The sequence below is a fragment of the Equus asinus genome, chromosome 1 (genome assembly GCF_041296235.1).
Source record: "Equus asinus isolate D_3611 breed Donkey chromosome 1, EquAss-T2T_v2, whole genome shotgun sequence".
NCBI lineage: Eukaryota > Metazoa > Chordata > Mammalia > Perissodactyla > Equidae > Equus > Equus asinus.
Genome location: NC_091790.1, coordinates 192,814,143 through 192,838,656, shown reverse-complemented (window position 1 = coordinate 192,838,656; position 24,514 = coordinate 192,814,143). Strand labels below are relative to the sequence as shown.

Here is a 24,514-nt window from a genome sequence, read left to right as displayed (position 1 = left end):
ATAAATTTGAGCCATGGAGTATATTGTGTGGCTCTCTTGAAATTCTTGAAAAGTGTGTGTTAGTATGTTAAAGGCTCTGAGAAGTCCTGCAGTAAAGACAACAGCTTAATTTGATTTAACCCAACATTTCTTAAACTCGTTTGTTCTCAATTTTTTTCCTTTTTTTTCCATATTAGGTATTAATAGCTCACGGGACACTAAGCACACTTTGGGAAACATTGTCTCCTTTACAGACAATGAAACCTGTGTTCAGAATTATTAAGTGACTTGCTCAAAACCAGACATGAAACCAAATTTTCTAACTCCTACTCCATTGTTCTCTTTACAAATAATAACCACATCATGTTGAATGAGGGTGCACGACGTTTAAAATGTTGTCATTTACGTTACTAATGAAAAATATACAGACTTTAGAGTACTACTGACATGCATTTGAACTCTGGTTCTGTCATTTTACTAGCTTACGACCTCAGGCAGCTAAGCCCGCTAGTCTCTCTGAGTCTCTTTTTGCTTCTGTAAAGTGAGGATAATAATAATGACTCAGGGGCTTGTTGGGAGGATTAGATGAGATGGTATGTGCAAAGATCAAGTCTGTGTTCATGTCTCTGTTTCCTCAGACTTTTCCCGTTATACCTGATGTTTGGCCCAAATATCCATGGTTTTAAAAGGCAAGCATGTTACAGGCACCAAAAAATTAGTAATGATGATCATAATGGATATTATTGAATGATGATTGAAAGAATGAATGCACATGACATAGGAGTAATTACCTGTGGAAAGTCAGAGCTATGTTGAACTGCTAAATATTCATAGAATTAAGGCGAAAATGACAGAGGGACGGTCTAGGGCGTGTAGATTGGACAGCTGTGTCCGAGGTAAGACGTGTTCAGGATCTCAGGCCACGCCACCTGCATTCCCTTTCTCCATCCCCACGACGCAAAAATGTGGTTGAGGTTTCTTCATTAAATAGATAGCAGTTTTCCTTTGGAATACAATTTATTTTAAAAGGTTTGGCAACAAAGTTTGTCCTGTGGTGGGAAAGGTGAAGGATGAGTGAAACATTGCCAGCGAATGGGACAACACAAGGCACAGAATTCAGATGGCGGAAGGGACCCAAGGGGCTGCCCAGTCTGTGGTGGAGCAGAGGTTTCTGCAGGGCTGTGAAGGGAGCTGACTGTAGACGCAGCCATTCCAGAACTTCTCTCTCCCTTCTCCGCAGAAATCGTCCTTCCCTCACCAGGCCATCACCGCACCCTCTAAACTTGCCTGCGTAGCTTTGGAATTTGTACTTATGCCTAGGAATTTAGTCCAGTGCCCTAACACGGAGCCCAGGCATTTGTTTACTGCTGGCTTGGCAGGGCCACATGCCCGACACTGAATCACCAGTTGCATTGGTGGTGGGCGTGGCCGCTTCCCTGGGCTTCAGTCCATGTGTGTACTGGTCTTCTCCTCACACTGGAATACATCGGGACTAACAGGCGACAGGCCTCAGAGGACCAGCCTCTTTGATATCTTCCTCGTCTGCTTGCTCTCTGAGTTTCTCATGGCCTTTGCACTCCCCAGGTTCCCTCTGTGCCAGTGGCTCGGCAGGCGGTTTTAGGAGCACAATCTGTGAGTGGTAGTAAATAATGCTACCCCGGGCTTTGACCAGTAGCACAGACAGCTTTGCCATGGTGAGGGGACAGTTGGAGAGAGTGCCAGCTTGCATCCCGCTGCAGCTGCGCTGTGCACAGAGAGCCTCTTCATCTGGCACCAGCGTGCGATGTGCCAGACCTTGTCTGCCATGCCAGGTGCTGGCGCATTCTCCAGGACGATACAAGGCTAAGCATGCTGCTGGCGCAGCGCGAGTCACAGCTTCCCTAATTTATTTACCTCGAATCAAACAAACCCCGACTCCTGCTTTGAATGTAGACTGTGGTATTTCACAGAATGACAGAAGGGCAGCCGTTTCTATAGAACTGCCTTCTGTGGGCTTTGACTGGGACCACTGTATGGCCTGACTCTTGGGGACTTCAAGCGGCCACTTCAGAAAACAGCGTGGCAGCTCCTCAAAAAGTTAAACCTAGAGGTGCCACACGAGCCATCCATCCCACTCCTGGGTCTACACCCAAGAGAAATGCAAACATTTGTCCACACAGACTCTTGTACACAAGTTCATAGCAGCCAAAAAGTAGAAACAAGCCAAATCTCCATCAGCTGACAAGTGGATAAACTAACGTGCTCTGTCCATTCAATGGAATATTATTTGGCGATAAAAAGGAATGAAACGCTGACACTTGCTACAAGGTGAATAAACCTTGAGAAATTATGTTAAGTGAAAGAAACCAGACACAAAAGGCCACATATTGTATGATGCCATTTGTATGAAGTGTTCAGAATAGGGAAATCCATAGAGACAGAAAGATTAGTAATTGCCAAGGGCCTGGGGTGGGAGAATGGGAGTGGCTGCTGATGGGTGTGGGATTCCTGTTGAGAGTGATGAAATGTTTTGGAATTAGACAGTGATGATGGTTGCACAACTCTGAAGATATGCACAACCACTGCACTGTACGTTTTAAAAGGGTGACTTTATGGTATGTGAATTATAGGTCAATAAAGCTGTTATTTAAAAAACTGCCTTGAACTTACCATTGTGGTCTAGTCCTTTGTGGACATATGTGGGTCAAGTGGAAAGATGGGGGAGGGCCCTGGGGGGAGAGGAGAAGTGTTGATCTTGCTGCTGGAAAGAAGCACCAAGTGGCGGGTTTGGATGACAGAAGCTTTGGAGGCATGTTGAGTGTTCTGTGGGATCCACGATGTTCAAAATTTTGGGATGTCCTGAATGTCCTCATCCCAACCACCTACCTGCAAATCATTTCCAGGTGGACCCTGTTAGAGTTCAGGGATTAATGAACAAGTGCTCACCCTCATACGTTTTAAAGAACATTTTATGTGGAAATAATTTTAAACTAATTGAAAATTTGCAAAAATGAAAATAATACAAGAAATAGCCCCATACCTTTTACCCAGATTCGCCAGTTATCATTTTATTCCATTTGCTTTGTCATTGGCGTGCGGTTGCATGCACACCCTCACATTCACTCTCTTTCGTTGTCTTATGTGTATTTGTGTACATACATACATATATATTTATATCTGTAAAAGCTACTTTTTCTGAATGATTCGAGAGTAAGTTATAAATGTCGTGGTTCCTTTACTTCTGCACCATCCAATACAGTAGGCGCTAGCCACAAGTGGCTATTTAATTAAAATTCAATAAAATGTAAAAGTCAGTTCCTCAGTCGTGCCGGCCATCTTTTCAAGTGCTCAGTAGCCACCTGTGGCTAGTGGCTTCCGTGCTGGACAGAGCATCTCCAGTGTGACACAGAGTTCCGGTGGACAGCACTGCCTTCCTTAGGGGTGGCTAGGTGTGTTTCCTGAGAATAGGGAGCTCTCCTACATAACACTGCACACGTGCAGCTTTAGAGGACTAACGCTGACACCGACAGCACTTCTCTCCAACCCACGGTTTCTGCTCCAGTTTTGTCAGTTGACCCAGTAATGTTCTCATTCCTCCTGGAATGAGGCCTTCAGTCATGTTGGAGTCCCGCACCAGCTTGGTTTGTGCTCAGGGGAAGCGTGTGGACCACAGACTGTGAAGCTTTGAGTTGAAGGGGTTCCTTTCCTAGAGACCCTGCTTTCCACAAACTCGAATCCTTTCTCTCCCTCGTGTGTGGGGCCAGCGAGCATTGCCCCAGCTCTCGATTGACTGATGTCTGCCCCTGGGGGAATAACGCCCCCTCTTTCTGCACTGACTTTCTGTCTCCGAGCAGGTGTGGCTCTGCTCTTAAAGCAGCAGGGAACGTCCCCTGTGAGAAAGAAGAAATTGGCCTCCCCTGCAACAGCACTGTTTTTCTTTGTTCTGATAACGTTTTCCAAATTTTAGCCTGCAACTGAAAAGGGATCGTGTTGTCCCTCGTTTGTTTTCTGTTTTACGGCCGAGTTGTGATCCCGCAGCTCTGCATCACTTCGTGTGGCCCAGGACCGACGGGGCATGGAGGAGCTTCCTGCGCCCGACTCCTCGTGTGCTGGAGGTCAGGTCTGCGGGGCCGTGGGCTGCCCGCCCGACATTTTCAAGAGCTGCTGACCCCAGTCATTGTCGGCTCACTTTCCTCCAGTCCAAGGGAAAGCGGACTCCTGGCAATTTTCAACCATGCTTTGGGTGAAAAGTGGGGAAATGAGCAAATTGCAGAGTGGTTTCTACTTTTGAACTAACGGGTGTTCGAGCTTATCCTCCGAGGGATTCCTGGTGACTTAATGGGATTTTGTGGCATGAGTAAGTGTGGAAAACAGATTCCTAGCCTGCTGACTTCACTTCCATAGAGGTCCCCTCCCCCCACTATTCTTTGCGTTTTCTTGGAGTAAAAGCTGGGAAACAAGAAATCAATAGGCTTATTCTTTCACCTTTCTTATATTTCCATTTGCCCCCTAAAATGTATTCTCATACTTTCTCCCACCTTTTATTTTGATTCAGCATTTCTTAGAAGAGAAAAATATTTAGGAAGGTAAGAGTTACTGAAGAACTCAGTGGGAATCCTGTATGAGCTATATAGTTTGAGCCAAGAAAGAAAAGGGAAATGGATTCATGCAGAGAGAGTGGAAATGGAGCTGATAGCTTCATTTTCTGCTTAACTAAAAAAGAAGGCAGAAGGCCTGGCTGGCAGGGTCAAGCCCACAAGGCGAGCCGCTGAGAGCCGTGAGGTGCGGGATGGGCAGTGAAGGCAAATTGAGTGTATTTGATGCTGGCGGAAGAACCAGAGTGCTTTCACTCCATGCAGCCATCAGAAGGAAAGCATAAATTCAGATGTTCTCCATTGATACCTTATGTGTAACAAGAGGTGCCCTCATTGGCTACATTGTTTTGATCCACATGCTTCTAGAAGGGTTGCTGTGTGTTTTCATTCGAGAGTTGTAGGTCCCTGTCCCTCCTGGACCCCCAGCCTCAGGGTTAAGGTTTTATGTTATATGATAGCATCCTTCCAGCTTTGGCAGGAGAGCGTGGTCATGAGACAGTAACTCAGAACCAGGTGAGAGCTGGTTTAGTTTCACATCAGCTCTGGCCTTGGTGATACACTCGCTGAGAATCGGGAGGCTGGGGGCGCTGTGCCCTCTGCGTCTGCTGTCTGGGTTCCCTCAGGGAAGCACAGCTGCCCCCTGGTCCCTGGTGTGTCTGAGCTCCTTCTGGCAGCAGAGTTGCCGCACCCGCCGCCCACCGGGCCTGACCGTGAATACCAGGGCATGCCTTCCTCTGCCACTCCAAGACGGGGGGCCGGGGGGGGCACTGAAAGGGACCAGCCGTCTCCACATCTGTCACGTGACTGCCAGTTACCGCGATTCCTCTCCCGCCCCCCCTTCCCCCATCACTTGCCACAGTCTTTAGATTACTCCTCAGTCTCCTTTCTGTGGCCTTGCTTTACATTCCCGCTGACGCCACCTTTCCTTCAGGATCTCATCTCACAGGTGCTCCTCCAAGGTGGACAGGTAGCCTCTAGGCCCTTCCCTTGAGTCCATTTTCCATTCAGAAGCCTGACTAATCCTCTCCTCCCCTTGCAAGCAACTCCTCGCTGCCTACAGGATACAACTGAAACCAGGCACTGAAGGCCCCCCGCACATGACTCCAGCCCATCTTTCCACATTTGTTCACCACTCTCCCCGCGGGACCCTCAGCTCCGCTCACATCTATTATCCATTGTGTTCCCTTTGGATGACTTGGGTCCTGTTTTATCTTAAGTTATTTTATTTTTATGTTGTGTCTGCAAACTACCCCAGGTCCTGTGGGAAGTCAATGGCTTATAACTCTTGAATAAAAACGGGGCTAATCTTTTTCCATAACCCCGATGTGTGTCCCCTGGCCTCCGCACTTCAGCTTGCCCTCTTCTTCCTCTTGGGGTGCTCTCTCCTGGGCTCCATCCTCCCTCCAAACCCTGCAGCAGTCAATCAGTAACCGTTCCCACTGCCTTGTGGTGTCTTTTCTCATATCACCTGTCTCATCACGTTGGTCTCTTGAAAAGCACTAGTGCTGTTTTTCACAATGCCTGCAGCCCTCCTACAACCCTTGGGGCTGCTTGAACATAGTGGGCACTTAGCAGATGTTTCTGGATGCTCACCGTGGCCTCTAGAATCCTCAGCGTGGCAGATTTGGAAATATGACATCATAAATTCATCAAAGATTATTGGGTTCTGAAGGACTGATTCATCCTAACTAACCTTATAGAAGACCGATCAATCCGAATCATTTAGAGAGAGAATCTTAACGTGCCAGAGAGGCTGGGCACGCGTACACAAGAGCATTTCCTCCCTAGTCAGAAGGTTCTTTCTGGAATCAGCAAGAGATCAGAGATTCCCTACTGAGCACAGACTGTGAATAAAAGGCATATGTGCTTTTTAGGACACCTATAAATTATGACAACATTCTCTGCTCTAAGGCTAGTTCTCTCTAAAAACCTGGATCAGGCATCTAGAATCAAATTCCCGCTTCCCTCCTTAACAATGAAGGACCTCAGACTCTCGTTTACAGACTTCTCTAAGACGACTGCCGCTCACCCCTGTAACGTTACCCCTCTTTATTCTGGTGTGCTCAGCATATTATAGTTCCCACGTTTATAGATATTCTTGTTAATTACATTTCAGGTTGATTATTTGTGAGTCACAGATAAGGGGGCATCTTAAATCCTGGTCTTGTACTTTTTGAGGATGCCTTCTCTTAGGATCTGCAGCTCTATAAATTAGTACAGTACAACAACCCTACTTGGAAAATCACAAGTGCTGTGCCTCGATTCTAGGAGTCTCAGTGTAAAACCCCATGTAAAGAAGGAGTCCAGAACTGTGTTCGTTGCGCCATTAATGAATCAGTGGTACCCTGGACCTGTGAGCAATGCTATTTTTAAACCCATGGCTGACTTCAGTGATAAAGAGTGTACAGAATGTGCCTTGCCAAGCTTGTGAGCCTTCCCTGAGTAATACCCATGGCTATTATGATGTCAGAACTTGAATATTCTTTACTAAGAACCTAACCAGTGCATCATGCAACTGGGGGCAGGGGGTGAAAAGTTCATCTTTCCCAGAGAAAACAGCAGCACAGGGCATAAGCTGATTCTCCCATTAGGTCATATAAGCCTGAATTCAGAAGTGCCAAGCTCTTATGGTCAGTTTGAAGAACAGTCCCATTTCCATCACCAGAAAATCATTTGTCTCAAAGTTTCCAAACCAAATGAGAGGCATTTGTGACAGCTGATCCTACACCTTCCACTTGTTCAGGAAAGTCATTGGGTGGTGATTAGAGCGGGCACACCTGAAATCATGACAGCTGTGAGGGTCGGAGCTGTTCCATCATTGACACATTGATCTCATGAAGCATTTTCACAGGGCACAGAAGTGATGCCTAAATATGAGAGATATGGGATTGAGCTATTTAGAATTTTTTAAGTTGTCTAAAAATATGTGTGTTCTGGTTTTGATGGGTGAGCACGCTGAACATCAAAATATAGTGACATTAAACCTCTTTAAATGACTCATTAGGGATAGCATTCAGGAAAATGACAGTGCTAGTTAGGATGGGGTAAATTATGCTGCAGCAGCAAACCACCCCCACATCTCAGGGACTTAAAACCATGAAGGTTTGTTTCACCGTCATGATGCCTGTCCTCTGGAGTCAGCTGGGGTCTCTGCTCCTTGGTATCCTCGTTCAGTTCTTAGGCTAAAGAGCCTTTGCTCCCTGGATCATCGCTGGTGACCTTAGCAAGGGAAAGAGGAACGACTGGGCAGCTTGCACACTGGCTCTGAGAAGCTTCTGCCCAGAAATGACACTTCCCACTCATTTTTTATTGGCCAAGGTTAATCATAGGCCTAAGACTAACTCTTAAGTTACTTGGCTTGGATGACCTGAGTTGTAATGGGTTTCCAAAGTGAAGGGCTCAGGACAATTTATTGGAAAGAAATATATTGGAATATGTATGTTTTATCATACATATTTTAATCATCCTTTTAAATTTTCTGTTTGGTGTGTATTTAGTAAACATACTGTAGTAGTAAAGTAGAACATATAATTTATTCAAAATAAAGATCCCATGTATTAGGAGTGTTCAATTTTTTTCTGATTCAGTGCTCAATCAAAAAAGCTTAGATCATAGTTTACACAATAGACACAAGTCTGCAATAAGCATGTTGCACTTAGAACCTGGGTCCCAATTAGGACCAAGGGAGTGCTTTTGATTAATGAATTACATGGAAAAGAAATGCGCACGTTTTTAAGGTGAAGTAGGTAAAATATAGAATCTGTACTTGAATCTTCTGAAGCCCTTCAAGTTTCCCAGGCATCCTCTTCAGAGTCGTTGGAAGTTGCTTTCTTCCTGACCTAACCTGCCTTTCCTTGACCAGTAGCGTTTGAGATAAGTACAAATGAGCTTTTGTCCCATTTCATTGTTTTTCTGCTTCCTTTGTCCGGTCATTCCGAAATAACGTACTGAACCCCTCGAATGTGCTAGGCTTTGTTCGGAGCTCTGGTTTTCATCACAAAGAGCCAGTGTGCTGACCTTGGTTAGGTAAGCCTTGGTGAGCAGACCAGCCTCCGTCTCCTCCTCTTTCACTGGACGCTTATTTAGGGCCCACTGTGCTGGGCACTGTTCTACGTGCTCTGTATATACTAACTCATTTAATCCTCACCAGGACCCTGTGAGAGACTGCTACTGTCTCCATCTTATAGATGAGGAAATTGAGGCACAAAGAGGCTGCATAACTTGCTGAGACCATGCAGCCAAAAAGGGGCAAAGTCCGCGTCTAACATAATTGCCGGGAACTCAGAAACAATCTGAAATGAGCTCTTGGAACACAGACCACTGTTAAGTTGGAGACTGCCTATGTCACCAAATGCCGTCCTGTGTGTTATAAAGCAGGACACATGAGAGCTATCTGACATCTTAGCTGTGCTCCAGGAGGAAGGTGCCCCACTGCAAGATCCAGTGTGATCAGAGAGGGCATCTCCCCTCAGCTGAGTGCTGGTGGCCCAGCACTGTGGAGTTGGTGGGTCATAACAACACCAGGACTAGTTTGATGACAGTGACTCACAGCATTAAAATGTCCTTGCAACAGACCAAAGAACCCACTTTAATTTGCACGGCTTAGAACGGGCTGCTGGTTGCACTGCCAAGGGATCCCTCTACCAAGTGATTGTCACATCCACAACATTGACACACAAATACCTACTCAATATTGTAAATAATACCTCATTGCATTTTTATTGTACTTTATAGCTTACAAAGCACATTACGATGTTACTTTATTATTCTGAGTCTGTTCCCAATACCATTTCACTTGCCATCTATTTTCTCTTTTCTCCCACCTTCTATTTCTTTTTCCTTTTCCTCCTTCCCTACCTTCCTCCCTCCCAGCATCCCTGCCTGCTCCCCCACTTCCTTCCTTGGCTTTTCTTCCTTTGTGTCCTCCCGCCCTTCTACCCTTCATGCTGTGGGCGTGGCACTTCTCTCCCTTCGCAAAGTGATTTCTAATAGAGTTCCGTCAGATGTCGGTTAAAGGTAACTGAGAGTAATGGAAAAGTTCTCTCAGGGACAGAGGAGCTGTGATGTAGAGTTACTGTTGTAAACAGCAGTTGCCATTTAAATCAAGTGAGAAGGATGTGTTTCTGTGCTTGAAGAGGAGGGTGGAATGAATCCTGTCTTGGAAGAGATCCCAGGGGAAAGGTTTGTATGCATTTGGCATCCTAGGCGTCGCTGGTCTGTGTGACATCTTGCATAGAGTTTTCTTTGCAGGTAGATAACAGCCTACGAGAGAGATGTTCATAGAAATACATAAACATGAGTACAAGCGGCAGCGAACAGGTGTTGCACTGTGGGCAGAAGGCAGGTGATGGTCCTTTGTCCTGGTTTCTTTGTATAACAGCAAAAACTTGAGGTTTAGAAAGGGCAGTTCTGAGGAAATGCCTTCCCGGGGCTCCTTAACTGTTGATATGGCTGGTGACAACTGACTAAACTTTCATATGCCTCCCTAAGAAATTGTGTTGTTTTGAAGTCACACGTCGATCACAATGAACAAATTATTTGCATAAAGAGAGGAGATGGTTAGCCCCTGACAAGAATTGGAACTAAGACGTGGGAGTAAGGCTGAGGATCCTTCTATTGCTTTTCACCCAAGAGGCAGCAAAGACAGGCGGTAAAAGCAGTCTGCCATTTGGCCGGTGTGACTCTGCGATTGTTATAAATACTTTATCATAGCGTGAGTACAAACAAGTTTTTTCAATGAAATACATCCTGAATTATGTTACAGAATGTATTAGTTTCCCAGGGCTCCTGTAACAAAGTACCACCAACTGCCGGTCGCTTAAAACAACAGGAATGTATTCTCCCACAGTTCTGGACGCTAGAAGTCTGAAATCAAGGTGTCACAGGGCCATGCTTCCGCTGAGACTGGGGCGAATCCTTCCTTGCCTCTTCCTGGCTTCTGGTGGCTGCCAGCATCCTCGGCATTCCTTGGCTTGCAGCTGCATCACTCCAGTCTCTGCCTCTGTCATTATGTGGAGTCCTTTCTGTGTATCTGTGTCTCTTTTCCTCTTCTTATAAGCACGTCAGTCATATTGGGTTAGGACTCATCTTAAGGGCCTCAACTTAATTCCATCTGCAAAGACCCTGTTTCCAAATAAGGTCACATTCACAGATACTCGGGATGAGGACTCCAACATGTCCTGTGAGGGGACACACAATAATAGAATTTCCATAGGGTAATAGAATTTCCATAATTTGGGGGTATAAAAGAGTTGGCAGTGGCATAGTAATAAGAAGACCAAAATGGGAAAGAGTAAAAGTAAGTTTCCAGTTCTGATTCTGAGTGTCCTAACATTTCTGAAGGAGATCCTCCGTAAGCTCAAAAGACAGATCAGTTGTGAGCTGGGCCTGGGATGGGTAGGGGTTAAGTAAAACACAATTTTACTTCACCCAGATGGTACCAGGCATTTAAGAATAATGAATGCTTTTTTTTTTTTTTTTCATGAAAGAGGAAAAAACTTTCCAGACTTTATCTGGATTTGGACTTTCTAAACCATTTCTAAAGGATAGAAAAGTTCAATCTGAGTATCTTAGCATTGCTGGATCCACCCCTAGCCTCCTCAGCGCCTGCTCCGCTCCAGCTCACTGCTTTCTTGAGGGGGTCAGTAATAATTTTGAAACAGTAGCGACTGGAGGGGGATTGGTATGCCAATAATTGGGAGTGGCTGAAAGATTCAGGGACAATGCTTCTGTAAAGATTTGTGACTCAAACAGCTGGAAATTAATACTGTTGAAACTTTAACCGCCTTATTTAGAACATTTCAGGGACAAAGTGAGCAGTCTTCTAGATCTTTGAAAAAATGTGTATTTACACGGAAGTCTTCTGGGTTGAAACCAGAAGTATAGCTGGTTTTGCTTTTATAGTTTGTGGATGTCTGCCTTTTTCATCCCACCGAGTTTGTTTCAAAGGTTATCTTCTTGAGATCCTCAGTTGGAAGGAAGAGGCAAATGTGAAAAACGACACAGCCTCTCCAGGCTTTGGCCTGAAAGGACAATCAGGTGGCAGAGGAGAACTTAAGTGCACGTGAAAACTGATCTGAGGCTCCTCGTTACCCCCTAGCGTGGACCCGAAGAAGGAAACGTCCTAACCCTCACCCGGCCCGTGCCCAGCCCACGACTGGTCTGTCTTTGAGCTTACTTAGGTTCTCCTTCAGAAATGTCTGACACACTAAGAATCAGAACTAGAAACTTAGTTTGCCCTTTCTCTTTTTGGTGTTGTTAGTATGTCACTGCCAATTCTCTTCTACACCAAAGTGACTACAACTATTCCTTGATAAACATTACAGATGCATTCCTGCGTGGCCTTTCCAGAAGCACTGTAACGTAAACTTATGCAGAATTTCATTTAAAATGATCATTTTGCTTTTGCTTGTTTCCATAGATCATATTTGACTAATTGAAATGCCCTCATAGGCCCTTTGAGGCAAGATATAAGGAAATCACAAAATGAAATGTCTTTTCTCCAAGGAGGGAAAAACAAAGAGAGTTCTTTTAGAATATCATGACTATATAGCCTAAGAAAATTATACTTTAGTAAAATGCTTTGGTTTCTTTAAACCTGTTGAATTGTGTCTCCCCCAAAACTCATAAGTTGAGTTCCTAACCCCTGGTACTTCAGAGTGTGACCTTATTTGGAGATAGGTCTTTACAGAGGTCATCAAGTCCGTAGGGTGGGCCCTAATCCAGTATAATTGGTGTCCCTATAAAAATGGGAAATTTGCACACACAGACGTACATAGAGGGAAGACGATGTGAGGAGACACAGGGAGAAGACAGCCACCTACAAACCACAGAGAGGCCTGGAACAGATCCTTTTTTCATAGTCCTCAGAAGGAACCAACCCTGCCTACACCTTATTTTGGGCTTCCAGCCTCCAGAACTGTGTAAGACAACAGATTTCTATTGTTTACGTTCCCCAGTCTGTGGCACTGTGTTACGACCACCCTAGCAAACTAATACACCTATGTTTACAAGGTTTTTTTTAATTAAGATTCTTAAAATTCATGTAACTATTTTGTGTGTGTGTGTGTGAGGAAGATTGGCCCTGAGCTAACATCTGTGCCAATCTTCCTCTAGTTTATGTGGGATGCCGCCACAGCACGGCTTGACAAGTGGTGCTAGGTCCGCATCCAGGATCCAAACCTGCAAACCCTGGGCCGCTGAGGTGGAGCACGTGAACCCAACCACTATGCCACCCGGCCGGCCCCACAACTATTGTTCTAAACTATTGTTTTGAGTTGTTTTGTTCTCCTTTCATTGATTCCACCGATTTCCTGGAAAAAGAAACTGAAAAGCATGCGTCTTACCCCTATCATTCTTTTCTTCACCAGAATTATATTGGATTGTTAATTTTCAGATGGATTATGAATACTTGGTAACACGGCCTCTAGATAATCAGTTTATGGGCTGCATGTACTTACCCACTGCAGTGAAAGCCTGGTTCATCCCTAGTGATTTATGACTTAGTTTAAGGCAACATGGCAGAGTCACAGAAAGGTGAATTTGAGAAAGGCTTAAAGCTGCTGTAGGTGAGGATACCCACTTTCAGAAAGAGAAGTAAGTCTGAACATGGAGAGTGACTGATTTTGACAAATAATGAGCCGGTAGGTAGATAGATATGTGGGGAATTTGCACATGGTGGGAAAAGGATGTTTTCTCAATTGAAGAAATCCAGCTTACGGTAGAATTTGCAGATTCAAGGAAGATGATGTAAAAGATTTTGAAAGCCCTTCAGAGAATTGCGTTTCTTGGGAAAGCAAGGGGCATACCATGGTGCATTTGGCTGTATTCCCAGGAGGGCAGCCCTTTTTTTCTCTCCGGCAGACGCTGTGGGAAAAGAGGGCTGTCGCCTTACTCCCAGCCAGGCCCAGTAGCTCTTTCTTTTCATTCTCCTGGATCAATCGCTTAATTGTGTTATCATCATTTTATTCTTGACTTTTTCCTGAGAATCATATTGTCCTCCTCATACTATTTGACAACATCTGTGCCCCCAAGGATTACTTTATTTGCCGTCTGCTCTACTTTGAACACCATTTCTCCTGGGAAACAGCTTTACCCACATGGATTCCATTTTCATCTAGGTGTTGACGACAGCCCTCAGGTCAATATCTCCAGCCATGACCTCTCACCCATTCTCCTATCCTGGTTTTTTCCTTGGTACACATAGAACATTTCTTCTATGTTGTTACTAATGCCTGAAATGAAATCTATCCAAAATAGAGCTCTTCTAGCTGGACTCTGCTCTCACAATCGGCAACACCATTCCTTTCTTGGTCTCTTTGGGACGCGAACCCTTGATTTCAGTCTTTTTTCCTTTTGGTATATTTGTCACTCTGTCCTGCTGATCTTTGTTTAGCAATATTTTTGGCTACGTCCTTGTCTTTGGCCTTATGCATGACCTGGTTCAGGGTCACCTTGACCTCTTTCCCGTCTGATTAATCCTGTGTAAGCTTAGCCCATCCTATTGATTTCCACTCTCTTGTCAAAATGGTTTATCTTCCTTCAAGAGTCAGCTCAGCAAATGGGAAGTAGATGCTGATTGTCAATGACCAGCAGCTCCTGACACTTTAACTTTGGTGAATTAAGCAATTCCTTGCCTCAGAGTTTCAGTATGAGTAGTTGAACACTGAATTTTTCAACTTGGATATCCTGTTGGTGCTTGTAATTCAACTTGTTGAAAACCTACTCCATTTATCCCGTCCCGTAGAGATAAATAACTTTAATACCTCTCCCCATCTTTCCCATCACTATCAATGGAACCTGCTCCTTATTGTCCCCCAGATATATTTGATTCCTCTCTCTCCTTTGCCCTTATATCCCATCTGTCAGTATGTCTTGCCTTTTCTTCTCTGCAAAGTCTTATGTTTCTGCTACTTCCTTTCTATTTTCTCAGGCAGTTCCTTAGTCCAGATCCTCATTACCTCACCCCTGGACTGCTGTGACAGCCCAGATCATCTTACTCAAGACCAGTGCTCTGTCCACTATGCATCAGATAAGTGAAGTTTACCTCTTTAAGGAGGTAAATTTATTTTATTTGAACAATTTTGAATGGTTATATTTCTCAAATGTCATCATAACCAGAGGGTACAGAATTGATAGATGACTTGGGATCATTGTTGTGGGTGTCCATTATTTTATAGGTGGTGTAAAGTTGGGTGTGCCCCATACTTTACATCTGTCTCTTCTCACGTATCAGCTTTCATTTTTCCTTGGCTGTTATTGTGCCTTTCTCCTTATTTGGTGCTTTTAGTCTAAAAACCTAAAGAGTGAAGAAGAACAGTGTTTAACAGTACAGATTTGGGATCAGGCAGACCTCAGTTCAAATCCCCACCCTGCTAGTAGTAGCACAGTGGTGTCATCTCCCACAGTTTGGACAAACTGTGTCATCTCCCTACATTCCATTTACTCGTCTCTAAACAGGGAAAATGCTCCTTACCTTACAGTCGTGGGGTGTAAGCACCTGAGCCTGACACAGAGAGCAAACTCAGTGACGACAGTCCCTCCGCAACTTGTTAATTAGGTATTAGGTGTCAATCGGGAAGACGAGTGAAGGCTCGAGGAGTAAAGTGAGTGGCTTTAGTGCTAGGGCTTCACACCAGCTTTTTTCAGGATTTAAAAATTACTTCTAGATGAGTGAAGTCATCAGAAGATGACGATTCTGGATAAGTAGGCTGTTAGTGCACACAGTGGCTATTTATTGGCTTAGCGTTTGTTAATATATTACTACTATGTAAATGCTCCCGAATTGTTGTCTCCAAGCAAAGCCTAATCTTCCTGAGGGCATAGGCCATAGTGCTGGCTCTATACCCCGCCACGCCCCCCACATGTACTTACATGCAGTTAGCAGGATCTGCAATACTGTCCTTCTGCCTTTCAAAAGATACCCCATCTTTCTAATGGCAGCTCAGATCTTAGCTCCTCTGTAAACCCTTGCCTAACCACAACCCATCGTGATTCCTGCCTCTGAACTCCTATTGTGTTTACTTTGGCGAGTTGCTTATATTGCCTAGAATTGTGTATTGTCCTTTGTAATTTGCATTGAACTTGGCAAACACATGAGATTTTAACTCCTTTAGGGCAGTGCTGATGTCCTTGTGCTTCCTTTTGTGCCCAACCCCAGTCTTTTTTATACAGAAGACCCTTAACGCAATCAGTAGTATTATCATTGTCGTTATTGACAAAAGAATTCTGTTGAGCTTGTAGTTGATCCTAAACTGTGCTCTGGTGGAATATACCATATGTTTAACATTATACAGCTAGTGGATAAACAGACTTTGATTGAAAATGATATAAAAGCCCCATAGACATTTAGTATACACTATTTTAGAAATGTATCATTTAGAAATGGGCTAACCTGAAATTATCTTTGTGTTACATGTGAAATATAAACTTGATAAGCAGGATGACTGTCATTAAAATTTTATGAATATTGTTTTGTATGTCAATGAAGAAATTTTTTCTAGTACTTTTCAACCCCCTGAGGCATCAAATTATGATGTTATACAGGGTAATCAAGGGTTATACAGATTAACCCTTTTCTAGATGTTTAAAAATGTCCATTCAGATGCATATTTATACCATTCATATATTTCGACATATATCCTATAATTTTATTATATCTTATGTGCATGATATGACCTATAAGATAGATGTAGCATTCTGCCAGGTATGGGAATTAATCCTTCCTTTGAGTTCTTGATTACAAAACCCAAAATCTCTATTTTCTATCAAATAGTCATTATTCAGTAGAAATGTGTGTCCAAAGGACTTTAGGAAGTGGGGAAGTGGGTTCCTCTTAAAGTGTTCATGATTCCATTTTCTTTAATAATGTAACTGGATTCTGAGTGGTAATCTATTTCATATCTGCCAAACCAGAATTAAACTTTATATACTGATAAAAATGGTGCTGCTATTTTACTTATAATTTCTTCTCTCAAGCTTTGATAGAATTCAGTGAAATTAAATTCAGTTTAATTTTTTTTTTTTTAATCATAGTTGAACCCTCACTCATCCTTGTAGTTTCACCAGAGTCTGATCTTCCAGTAGATAATCTTGGGGTGGCGAAATGGAAAGGAAATGTACTCAGATGTGAAGCAACTTTTCAGTTCATCTAATTGTGAAATATAAAATTATGAAAAAACTAAGCAAATAAGCGGGGAAAAAATGAACTAAATGAGCCAATCCTTTAACAAATGACCTTTTAAAAAATCTTGTGAGTTAAGAACTCAGGAAGATCATGAAGATTTTTAGCTTTTCTTTTTTTTAGGTGGAAAAAATTATTCTTAACTCTAGAAAAATGAATTTCTCGTTAAACCATTAAGACAAAGAGGCATGTGGAATGACCCAGCTTTGAACTTGTGGGGTCAGGGACTGGTTTTTCCTCTTATCATAGGAGTCTTTGCCCATCGCTTGACTTCCTAGTTTTCAAACTAGGACCCTTGTGAGAATGAAAGTGGGGAGATTGCTCTTATTAATTGAATTGACATAACAAGGGTAATTCCGGATTGTCCCAGACAGCGTCAGACGTCTGCTTACCCTGTCCATAAGAGATCTGGCCCAGAGCCTGGGACGTACTAGGTGCTGAAGATTTTAAAATCTGGAGAATCATAAGAATCCTGAGGCATAGAGTTTGAAGTCAAGTGTGAAAGCATTTTATGGACATAAATAGCATCTATAATAAAAAGTAGAAGGCAAATGTTTTAAAAATAGTGTTGTGAATGTGGACTTACATGCGTGTTTTTTAAAAATGCAAAATGAGCATTTGAATAAAGCATCCGAAAGAGGGCCCACTGCCAGCATTGCCTTTAGCATACATGCCATCCAAATGCACCCTACATAACAGGGAACCTAGATTTGTTTGAGACATGAAAGAGGCAGTCTTCTTTTGTCTTTGTGGTGATAAGAAACGACTTCTCACAAATAATGGACTTTAATTCTGCTGACTATAGGATATATTTTAATGTCCGTTTTATAGGCTCTGTTTTTCATTTGTCATGTGCAAGGAAGAATATATTACAGTTCTGTGACATAAGTTGTCTTAAGTTTTAATAAATGTGTTTTTAAGTGCTTTTTACTGATCACTTTTATAACATCCACATAAACTTGTATCAGTAACATTACAAAGCGTGTATGGCCTGATGTATAGCTGATATTCAGTGTTTATGATTTTGACCTGCTTATGGGACAGGTGGCATGGTAACCAGGATGCTGCCCTTTTAGAAGCTTTGGTTCTAGATTATGTGACCTGTTGTGCTTTCACAGGGCTGAAAACGTAGCCACCTTGTCAGGTGTTATCTTGGGAGCTACTTAGGCTTTTGTGGCCCCCTGGACCCTCTACAGGCATCACGCCTGATATTTTTAGAGATTTTAGAGATTTTACAAAGATATTTTAGAGATTTACAAATAATAGTAATCATTATGATTATGTAAATAATTACTATTGAAGACTTTCCTTAGCTATATCTTTGAGATTTTGCTTCCCGCAGCAAAGTGGCCTCTGCTGCGGAATAAAGGTAATAAGGTTCTATCAGCAGACTTCCAGCTATGAGATGGATAAGTTCTGGGATCTAATGTACAGCATGGTGACTGTAGTCCACAGTACTGTATTGTGTACTTGAAGGTTGCTGAGAGAGTAGATCTTAAATGTTCTCACCACCAAAAAGAAAAGGTAATTATGTGAGATGATGAATGTGTTAACTACCCTTATTACGGTAATCATTTTGCACTATAAACATGTATCAAATCATCGTGTTGTACACCTTAAACTTACACGATGTTGTACGTCAATTATATCTCAATAAAGCTGGGGAAAAAAATAAGACTATATCGGGAATTGCATCTAGTTCTTGGAATAGTGGCTATTGACCTTATAAAGGAACAGCAGTGGCCACACCAGGCGAGGCCAGAGTCTGAGGCAGGCGGCGTGGTGAAGGGCGTTTCTAGCCATGCAGGCCTCCTCTCTGATCCTGGGCATCTGTCACCAGAGGTAGCCAGTGATGATTTCCACAATTTTATGACCCTTGGCTGTCATCCCAATAACAAATAAGTCATAAGCCATCCACTTCCCCTCTGTAAAATTCCATTTCTACACCCTGGCCTTTCCACCAAGATCTTTTTGAAACACTGAAATAGAGACTAGAGCCACATCTCTTTTATGTAACATCAGCATATTTCTTCTGCTGCCACCCTTGACCCCTCACCCCACCCCCCCACCGCCCCAAGTGCTTGAGGATCGAGGAGTAAGGAGCAAGCTAGACACTGAAGGATAAGGGAAATGCTTATTTCACCTTGCCTCTTCAGTGGATAAGTTACTAAAAGTGAAGGGATTGGTCGTTTCTATGTTGTGTACAACATCTAGAACAATATGGCTACTTAATACTGATAAATACAGAAAAACCATTTTATGTGTTATAGAATTAGGGAGAGGTCAACTTGAACAAAAAAAGTAGTAGGAAGAAATAGGTGAAGTGTAGATTCTGAATAAGCAAGCCAAAATCGTCTGGCCAGGCAGAAGGATGTGTACAGGAGTGTAGTCAGATTACACAGGTAGATATTGGAGTTCAGGAACCAAACAAGAAAGCAAGCCTCTGTCAGATTTGTGGGATCAGGGTCAAGGTGGGGTTCAGAGCAGATGCTGAGTGTTAGACATACCAAGGCTGCCCCTGGGAAGTCAGAGAATGTCCAGGCTGAAGAACAGACAGAGCATGAGTGCTGAACCCAGGACAAGAGCTGCCTAGCCTCTGCCTTGGTTTTTTTTTTTTTTTTTTTTTTTTTTTAACTCTTGCTTTGGGTGGAAAAGTATTGGCAGGTTTTTCTTTACTGTCCAGAGTGAGGCCTGGTTCAGTAGGTGCCTGTGACTGGTAATTTGGAGAACTAAGCTCTCCTGGAGGCCTGGGCAGTTAAAGAGTGCTTTATTCCATCAACTGAGTGCGTACCGTGTATAATAAACTCAGCTTAATACTGGGGAAAACACCAACAAGTATGGGATATAAACTGTAGCTCTTGCCCCCAGAATATTGTCTGGTTACAGAAGCATGACCTAAAGTGTAAAAAGTTAAATGGCACAAAAGATAAGTCATTCAATTCAACAAGACAAGAGATTTTGCAAGGCAACAATACAATTTATGGCCAAATAGATGGTACCTAGGGTAAGTGCCACAGGAACGGAGAGTGGGGAATGATCACTGTAGGTTGGAGGGATCTGGGAGGAGGAGGGATCTGAATTGTCTTGTCTTTGGGTAAGTTGAGAGAAACAGTGAAGGCATGTCAGATGGGGGAATGGTGTGAGAATATGGAGATAGGAAGTATAAGAGACATTTTAGAAACAGTGAGTCGAACAGCTTAATTAGAGTTGAGGGCTGAAGAGGGTTAATAGTTGGAGATGAAGCCTACGAGGTGGTTGAAATTAAAATGTGATGGTGTAAAGTTGAAGAATCTTCAACTTTATTTTCTAGACACTAAGGAATTGTTGCAAGTTTTTGGACAGAGGAGAGACATGCTTAGAAATATTCTAGAAGGATTAATCTGGTGGCTGAATATGGGCAAATTGGAGGAAGAAAGAGTGCTCAGGTAGACCAGATGTCTTTGTTTGCTTTAGTTCTACTAGAAAGTGATAAGTGCTTTAACTATGGAAGTGGCAGCAAGAACAGAAATAAAGAGATGGATACAAGAGACATTTTGAAGGAAGGAGAAATTAATAAGACTTAGCACCTTCTTGTCCATGGAGGCAAAGAAGAATCATCAAAGGTAAATCCACAGTTTTGGGACCAAGTAACTAGAAAAATATTTTATGAACAGAAATGGGGGTGTTAGGATGGAGGGTAAGATGGCTAGATTTTTAGGAAAAGATAAAGAGTTCAGCTTTGGATGGTTGTCTTTGATGTAGCAAGAGGCAGAAATGTATTACTGGAAGGAACAAGGGAGAGCCTGGCCTATGATAAACATATGGGAGTTGCCTGCATAGAGATGACAGCTTAAACTGAATGGATGATATCTTCCAGAGAAAACAGAGTCAGAAGTGTTGGAAATGCCAACATTTTAAAGGAGAAAGAGGAAAAGGAACCACCCAAGCGTACAGTGTGCAATCAGACACTGGGGAGGAGGTTACAGATTCACTTAAGCACAGATAAGAGCATCAAGAAGGAAGTTGTGGTCAGCAGTATCAGATGTTGCAGAGGTCAAGGAGAATAGGGGCTGAAAAAAGGCCATTGGATTAGGCAATTAGGAAGTCGTTTACTTTTAAGAACCAGTCCTATAGTGTGTGTATATGTGCGAGGAAAAGGATTAAGGAGTGAATCGCGAAGAAAAGGGTACATAAACCATTGATTATAGGTGAGAAGGAAAGAATTAAAAGGGAGAATATGGCTGTTATTTCTCTTCCCTTCTGAGTTGGGAGTTTGTGTGTGCACACACACACGACGGCAGAAGACAGACATTAAGTCATTGATTCGTTTGGCAAAACTTTATTAAGTACCTAACAGGGAGAAATTGAAAGCTGTAAGAGAAAGAGAGGACAGTGGAGGGAGCGTGAAGTTCAAGAGAAAGTCGGAGAGGATGAATCATGGGAATAGGGGGAACTTTTAGTGTTGGAAGGGAGAGACACCTCTTCCTCTGAGACCAGAGAGAAGGAAGAGAGGATGGAGAATGGATGTGGATTCAGGAATGTTTTGAAATGAAGAGAATAAAGGTGGAAAGCAAGGCTGCTGACCTCAAGCTTCTGGACAAAGTGAAAGGTGGGTTATCTGCTAAGAGAGGGTGGACTAGGGTGATGGGTGATGAGGTGAAAAGGAAAATGTTAGGTAACCACTCTAGGTAATGCCAGGGGACGAGAGAGACACGAATACTAGGATGGCTAAACACTAGCGCTGCTTGATAGAAATCCCACTTTTCTTGTGTTACGGTAAGAAATGTTTATCAATTGCAGCTCAGAAGATGGGCAATGGTTGTTTCTACTTTCGCCTTTAAGAATGTATCTTTCCGCATCATCTTAGTATTTTTCCGTAATATATTTTCTATGAGTTTTTGTTTCTTTTCAGTATCACCAAAATTATAAATTGTACAACTATTTCAGACTAATGGTCTTATAGATTTCTGAGGATATATAAATTGTGGGTGAGATGTTCGTATGAAATAAAGGTACTCTCTAAATAAATTTATCAATATATGAATTCAGCAGAAAAGTGAGTGATTAGAGCCTGTGAATTGTGCTACCCACTCCCTCCAAAAAAGGCTATTATAATGTTAGGCTATCTAAGTGAAAACATCAGACCAACTGCTGATCTACTCAACCCTACAGAATTCATTTAAGATGACTAAGATCCCAGAGGGTAATTATGGTTCATCCAGAAGCTCGCAGATCATGAGAGACTCCACAGTTGGACTTATGTGGGAAGACGTTTCCTCAAACGAGTGAACCTGACAGGGTCTGTGACAAGGAGTAGCTGACCATGTGGGACAACTAAGAATATCAGTTAACTGGGCCGCCTCATGTTGTCTTTAGTTTTAGTAGGATTTCAACCCAGTGATAATTGAGGAAAAATCTGTTTCTATCACAAACAATATTTATTAAAAAATAAATAATATACAAAGTCCCAGCATTCTGATTCTGTATCCAGATCTTAACTGTATTCCTGGCTCTACTCTAGCAAGTTTCCCATCCTCCTAATGGTGGCAGGTGGGACACGGGAACTACTTGGCCCCGCAAACTGAGTGACCAGAATGTGTTTCTGAGTGGAATAGATCCACTTCTCCAACCTTGTTTTGAAGTGAGAGGAAAATATTCCATAGGACCCCAGTACTGGTCAGAACTGAAATGAATCTGTTACGTTTACTCATGCAGTGGTGACTGAAATATTTATTTTTCCCTTTCTCTTGTAGGTATGGCCTCACATGTGCAAGTTTTCTCCCCTCACACCCTTCAATCAAGTGCCTTCTGTAGTGTGAAGAAACTGAAAGTAGAGCCGAGTTCCAACTGGGACATGACTGGGTACGGCTCCCACAGCAAAGTGTACAGCCAGAGCAAGAACATACCACCTTCTCAGCCAGCCACCACAACCGTCAGCACCTCCTTGCCAATCCCAAACCCAAGCCTACCTTACGAGCAGACCATCATCTTCCCAGGAAGCACCGGGCACATAGTTGTAACATCAGCAAGTAGCACTTCTGTCACTGGGCAAGTCCTCGGCGGACCACATAACCTAATGCGTCGAAGCACTGTGAGCCTTCTTGATACCTACCAAAAATGTGGACTCAAGCGTAAGAGTGAGGAGATTGAGAACACAAGCAGCGTGCAGATCATTGAAGAGCATCCACCCATGATTCAGAATAATGCAAGTGGGGCCACTGTAGCCACTGCCACCACATCGACTGCCACCTCCAAAAACAGTGGCTCCAACAGTGAGGGTGATTATCAGCTAGTCCAGCATGAGGTGCTGTGCTCCATGACCAACACTTATGAAGTTTTAGAGTTCTTGGGCAGAGGGACGTTTGGGCAAGTGGTCAAGTGCTGGAAACGGGGCACCAATGAAATTGTGGCCATCAAGATCCTGAAGAACCACCCGTCGTATGCCCGACAAGGTCAGATTGAGGTGAGCATCCTGGCCCGCTTGAGCACAGAGAGTGCTGATGACTACAACTTTGTCCGGGCCTATGAGTGCTTCCAGCACAAGAATCACACGTGCTTGGTCTTTGAGATGTTGGAGCAGAACCTCTATGACTTTCTGAAGCAGAACAAGTTTAGCCCCTTGCCCCTCAAATACATTCGCCCGGTCCTCCAGCAGGTAGCCACAGCCCTGATGAAACTGAAAAGCCTAGGTCTTATCCATGCTGACCTCAAACCAGAAAACATCATGCTGGTCGATCCATCTAGACAACCATACAGAGTAAAGGTCATCGACTTTGGTTCAGCCAGTCACGTGTCCAAGGCAGTGTGTTCCACCTACTTGCAGTCCAGATATTACAGGTAAGACCATCTGCACCGAGACAGGAGTTACTCAGTGCCCAGTGGCATTCACAGAGAATGTGCAGTGTTAGTCACTGGGGGGAAATAAAATTACACACCTGCAGTTGCTGTCCTCGAGTGGTCATAATTTAGTCAGGAAATTAGAACATGTGCACATTGAAATGATGATTAGAAGCCGTGTAAGAATGATGCCAAGTAAGATTCTTGGCATAGATGTTGAGACTTGGAAGGGATTCCTGGGGGCTGGGGTGAAGAGCAAAGGCATAGCACAGGAGTTAGTTCCTCAGGGATGGGCAAGATCCAGACGGATGGAGGAGAGAAAGGGATGTACATTACTGAAGTCACTCCGGCAGGAATGCACAAGACTCGCATAGGAGACCAGGAGAACACCTACCTGGCCAGCACAGAGGATCTGTGGGTGGTGGGATTGAAAGGATAGGTGGTACCAGTTTGTTGAGGTCTTAAATACCAGGCTAAGGGACTGCAATTGTCTCCTTAAACATGGAGCAAGCACTGAGGTGTTCAAACAACAGGGGGTAACGGGAAGAAAGTGATGCTCTCAGAAGATGGCTTGTGCATCCCTGTGGACGAGGGATGGAAGAAGGGAGAGACTGCATCCCAGGGGCCGATCAGCTTGCTCCTGTGGTGAGAGAATTCCCGGTTTGGGGTCAGGATGATGGAAGGATTGTAGTACCCTTGGTAGGGAAGTGCAAAGCTTTCATCCTTCACTCATTCACCAGGGATTTATTTCACTTCTAACATGTGCGAGGCATGGTTCTGGGTACCAGGACCAGCCACAACAGCAGAGGCCAGGCCCTCACCATCCTGGGTCGTCTAGCATGCTGGTTCCCAATGCTGGCTACAAGATTAAAATCACCCGAAGGGGCTTTAAAACATAACCTGGCTTGGATCTCAGACCCCACAAACTGCATCCACATCTCTAGGGGTGGGGTCCTGAATGGGT

At 43.6% G+C, this 24,514-nt stretch overlaps 1 protein-coding gene across 9 annotated transcripts in view; it reads left to right on the top strand.

Moving 5' to 3' along the window:
- HIPK2 (homeodomain interacting protein kinase 2) overlaps positions 1-24,514 on the top strand; it is a 174,361-nt gene that overhangs the window by 33,610 nt on the left and 116,237 nt on the right. For 3 of the 9 annotated variants that reach the window (XM_070514545.1, XM_070514547.1, XM_070514530.1), the window contains exon 2: positions 22,467-23,550. In XM_070514545.1, the coding sequence (XP_070370646.1) occupies positions 22,467-23,550 (1,084 nt within the window). Of the gene's footprint in view, positions 1-14,482; positions 14,611-20,843; positions 21,323-22,466; positions 23,551-24,514 lie in introns of those variants that run through there. The other 6 variants (XM_070514548.1, XM_070514538.1, XM_070514541.1 and 3 more) reach the window with 6 other exon arrangements.